The 4,557-nt window shown below is 25.6% G+C and overlaps 1 protein-coding gene and 1 long non-coding RNA gene across 2 annotated transcripts; both read left to right on the forward strand.

Moving 5' to 3' along the window:
• Positions 1 to 2,663: 2,663 nt before the first annotated feature.
• On the forward strand, positions 2,664 to 3,318 carry LOC105367577 (uncharacterized). Its single transcript, XR_913067.1, has 2 exons — positions 2,664 to 2,703; positions 3,052 to 3,318. It is a non-coding gene; the product is annotated as an uncharacterized LOC105367577 (long non-coding RNA).
• A 14-nt stretch (positions 3,319 to 3,332) lies between these two features.
• Positions 3,333 to 4,260, forward strand: LOC105367728 (chymotrypsin-1-like). Its single transcript, XM_011506497.1, has 3 exons — positions 3,333 to 3,377; positions 3,524 to 3,775; positions 4,117 to 4,260. The coding sequence occupies exons 1-3, from the start codon at positions 3,333 to 3,335 to the stop codon at positions 4,258 to 4,260; spliced, it is 441 nt and encodes a 146-aa protein (XP_011504799.1).
• Positions 4,261 to 4,557: the final 297 nt, after the last annotated feature.

A 4,557-nucleotide genomic window follows, 5' to 3' on the forward strand; every position in this document is an offset into this window, starting at 1 on the left:
GGAAAGAGTTTATGCGAGATGAAAAGTAAAGGAAATGTATTAGCAGTCCGCCAGGAAGAAATCATAAGACAATGATTTTTGCGTATGAAACATTTCAGTTTGCCTCGGTACATGTTAGCATTGTTCCTTTGCACAATGTGATATTTTGCAAATGGTAGAACAAATCTTATGGTATCGCGGGTAATGTCACTATATAGTGGCACGGATTCTCGAGTATATTAGCAAAGGACAAATCATTAGTACAGGACAAATCATAAAGATTACAAAAAGAAAAAATGATCCACTATAAAACATATTAATGTCTTCCGATACCCAGGATCGCTCGAATTTAAATCGAAAATATGAACTACGATTCTCTAATTTCGTAACTAATGCTTCTAGGCAGAGAATTTGCCAATAATGAGAGCAATTTTATTTTAGGCTGAGGATGTTTTGCTGCTTTCTGCTATTTTATATTCTTTGAAAAGAAATTTGTAATATTACAAATTTTTTAATATTTTGTAGGGTGATAGCGGAGGTCCGTTAGTGATTGATGGAAAAATTGCCGGAATCATTTCAGTTTCGATTCCGTGTGCCCAAGGTGTACCAGATATATATGTCAGAACACATTATTACATCGATTTCATAAGACACATGATGATTTTATAATTCACGTTATCTTGTCATTTTTTAATAGTCGCCCAGATTATTCTTACATATTGAGAATTGTAGTCCTACAATTGTTGTAGGATGTAATAATAAAAATGCATATTTTCCAATTAGTTATTAACTGTATTATTCAGTCGTTAATGTTATACTAATCATATTTCCGTAAGTTGTAGGTGGGGTCCAAACACCTTTCAATAATATGTTTTTTAATCAAAACCTGTGATTATGTAACACGATCAGATTTTCGTTTGAATTGCCGAAAATACTCTTTCTTGCGTTTAATTACGATAATAATTAATGCTACAAACATACATATATATTCATTATTTTTAATTATGCCATTATTTTTGATAATATTTATCATAAAACGAATTAATTTAAGCAAGCGATATCGACTAATTAAAAACTTATAGTATAATACACAGTTGATAATGAAATTGTTTATTAACTCTCGTAATATGTCTTATGTAATTACATAGATACATTACAAGATGACATTTTGTTTTTTTCTTTCGAAGCTATGTTGTTTCTAAACTTATATTTGTTTAATGTAGATAAGAAATATATTAGTTATATTTCGAAATAATACTGCAAGATGCTTGGCTTTGATTATTATATAATTTGCTTTTAAATCGTTTGGTTGTCGGAAATATAATAATCTTTTTGCTAATGTTAATAATTTATTTTGTAAGTTTAGATTTATAAAATGTAAAATTATATCATTCATAAAAAAGTTTTCGGGTCTCAAGCATCAGTTTTTATTGTATTTTCATTTTTAACATAATCAATAATAACAAGTATTTACGTTATTACATTACATTATGATAGTACAACTTATTGTGATATAAAAGTAATTGGAAATATATTGATATATAACGATGATTTTCTTCAAATATAATATAATATCGTTGTGGATAATGGCAAATGGAATATTCTTTTCATAATAGTTAAAATAACTTTTCCAATTGTAATTTTCTTATATGTAGTGTTAAAGTTGGTGAGAAAATTCTATAATTTACATTTTTAAAATAAAGCATATGTTAAAATCATGGATCATATAAATAAATTCTTAATAAATTTTTCTAAATAAATTTCTTTAAATATTTAATACTTTAATAAAATTATAACAAAATAAACAAGTACTGGAATTAAATTGAGTATTTAAGAATTTATTTGTACAAGTATTCCTCTATATATACGTAAATTCAGTAAAGGAAAATTAATTATAAAGAACAATATAAATTTGCAAAATTTATATTGGATTATTTAAATCAAATTTGGATATTAAAACAAAGATTTGCTAAAGAAATTTGTAACGAAAACAAAGACAATTACAATGGATAAAGTAAAATTCTAAAATTTGATTTTGATTTTTTATTACAAGTTCTAAAATTATTATAAACAATTCCAAAAAAGATTTTTTGTGATATCATATAGAAGTTTACTATTAAAATATTTATCATTTTATCAAAATTATAAATTGTATGTAATGGTATCAACGCACAACTAAATTTGAATTTCATTCGTAAATACGAAACAGAAATTTCATATTTAATGATAATATACGTATATAATGACTTTTAATGTTACCAAATTTTAACTCCATTTGATTATGTTAATTCTTGCATATCATACAAAGTAAATGCAGTTGAATAAAAATACGTATAAGCAAGCATAATTAATAGTTTAATAAGGTCATAATAATAAACAAATTTTTAGGCGCTTTTGAAAAGAACGTTCATGTATTTGGAGGTGAAAGCACATATATAAAAACTTATACAAGAAAAATAGTTTTCCTATATTATCTTATCGTTACGTTAAATGAACGTATTTACTTATCATTACGAAAATATTTGATTATCTGTTCTTTGCGTTTATTTTAAAATATAATTTTCTATGATTTTAATTGTTAAGAACATATTCACTTAAATCTTTATTTTACATAATGTAATGCGTATATAAAGACCGGTAAAATATATATTCTTACCTATTTATTTAGAATATTCAATATGAGATATCTAATTGCAATTTGTATATTTGCACTCCTAACTATCGGTAAGTTTATTTTTTAAATTGTTTAATTGATTATGTTAAGATTTATTTAAATGTTATATAGTAGTATGAAATTATCCACAATATATGGATAAGATACTGTCGAAGCTTCTTTGAATTTAAATATTCTAATAGATTAATGAATAAATAAACAGTTTCCAGTTATAAGTAATATTTTATAAGGGTTTTAGAAAAAAAATTAGTTATTACAGAAAATGTATAAATATTAATATTATATTAAAAATAAATATTAATATATATTAATCGTATAAAATCATACAATATTTATTATTTATCCTACAACCTTTTCATTGTTAATGATTCGAATATGTTGCTAATTGTAAATTATAGGCGCTCTCTCAAAAAATGTGCGAATTCTTGGTGGCACAGAGGTAAATGTGAGAGCATATCCATTTATGGCCTTATTGAAACATATCAACCATCATGAAATTATATGCAGTGGAGTAATAGTAAGTAATAAGCATATTCTTACAACGGCTAGGTGTCTTAAGTATGATGTAAATTTTTTGAGAGGAGTGAAAGTCTATACAGGCACAATTTCTACGGACACAAATCTAGGAACTCAGCATAATATTGAATTGATTTTCAGTCATCCAAGATTCACAGGTGTAATGATTGACGATGAAATGAATCTATATGATATTGCTGTTATTAAGGTAAGATACTTATCATACTTATAATAAAATTCTGTTTACAAGTAATTGTCTGCAAATTAATTACTAAAATCATTAATAAATCTTAACATTCATCATAAATGAATCAGTTTTTCGAACTGGTGAACATAATCAATCTTTGTTTATAGCTCAAGGATGCAATTGAATTTAATGAAGTCCAAAGCGCCATCCAACTATTAAACAGAGATGTTATTGACAATGAGATTGGATTTATTTTGGGATGGGGGTCAACAACTTATCCGACGCTCTCATACCCAACTACAATGCAAAAAGCCGCGATGCGTGTAATTCCACAAGACTATTATCCTAAAATGTTTAGATTTATTGTGCACGATACTCAATTTTGCGCATTGAATAAAAAAGGAGTTGGACCCTGTCTGGCAAGTATTTGTATTTAAATTATTATACTCAACTCGGTAGTGTTACTGATAAATTTTAATTAGCCTTTTTTCACTTGATGTGTACTAGTCTGAATAATAAGTTCTTTAAATATTTGATTGAATTTCAAATAATTTCACAGACAATTACTATATCTCCTAATATGGCTTGTCACACTTAGTATAGACTTAATATGATCAATTGATATATTTTTTTAATGATGGGAAGACAAAAGATTTTTACAATATTTAATAAAATAAAAAATATTGAAAATCGTACTTGTTAAATTTTTTATTGCTTATACATAAATATATTTAAAATTTTAATGCCTATAATTTTACAGGGCGATAGTGGAAATCCGTTAATCTTGGATGGAAAACTGGCCGGTTTAGTATCAGTTATGCATCCATGTGCCCTTGGTACACCTGATATTTATACAAAAATTTATTATTATGTTGATTTTATAAGAGAGATGATGAATAGATAATATAATTTGCATAGATACTCTCATATACCGTTAAATATATCTAAATATACCGATTTATCACCAGCAGTATCTTACCTATGTACGTCCTCACTCCTACCACTAGAAATTACTAAAATTACAAGAAATTAAAACATTCCATTACTACTATCCTAATTGATTAATGTATAAATAATAAGATGATAGAATCGATCAATTTTATAAAAGTTTCAGAAAAGAAACTTTTATGTATAAAAATTTTGAAATGTATTCAGTTGCCCTTTATTGTAGTTTTTATACTGTACTGTTCAATTAATAAAT

The sequence above is a fragment of the Ceratosolen solmsi genome, unplaced genomic scaffold (genome assembly GCF_000503995.2).
Source record: "Ceratosolen solmsi marchali unplaced genomic scaffold, CerSol_1.0 scaffold7, whole genome shotgun sequence".
NCBI classification, from domain to species: Eukaryota; Metazoa; Arthropoda; class Insecta; order Hymenoptera; family Agaonidae; genus Ceratosolen; species Ceratosolen solmsi.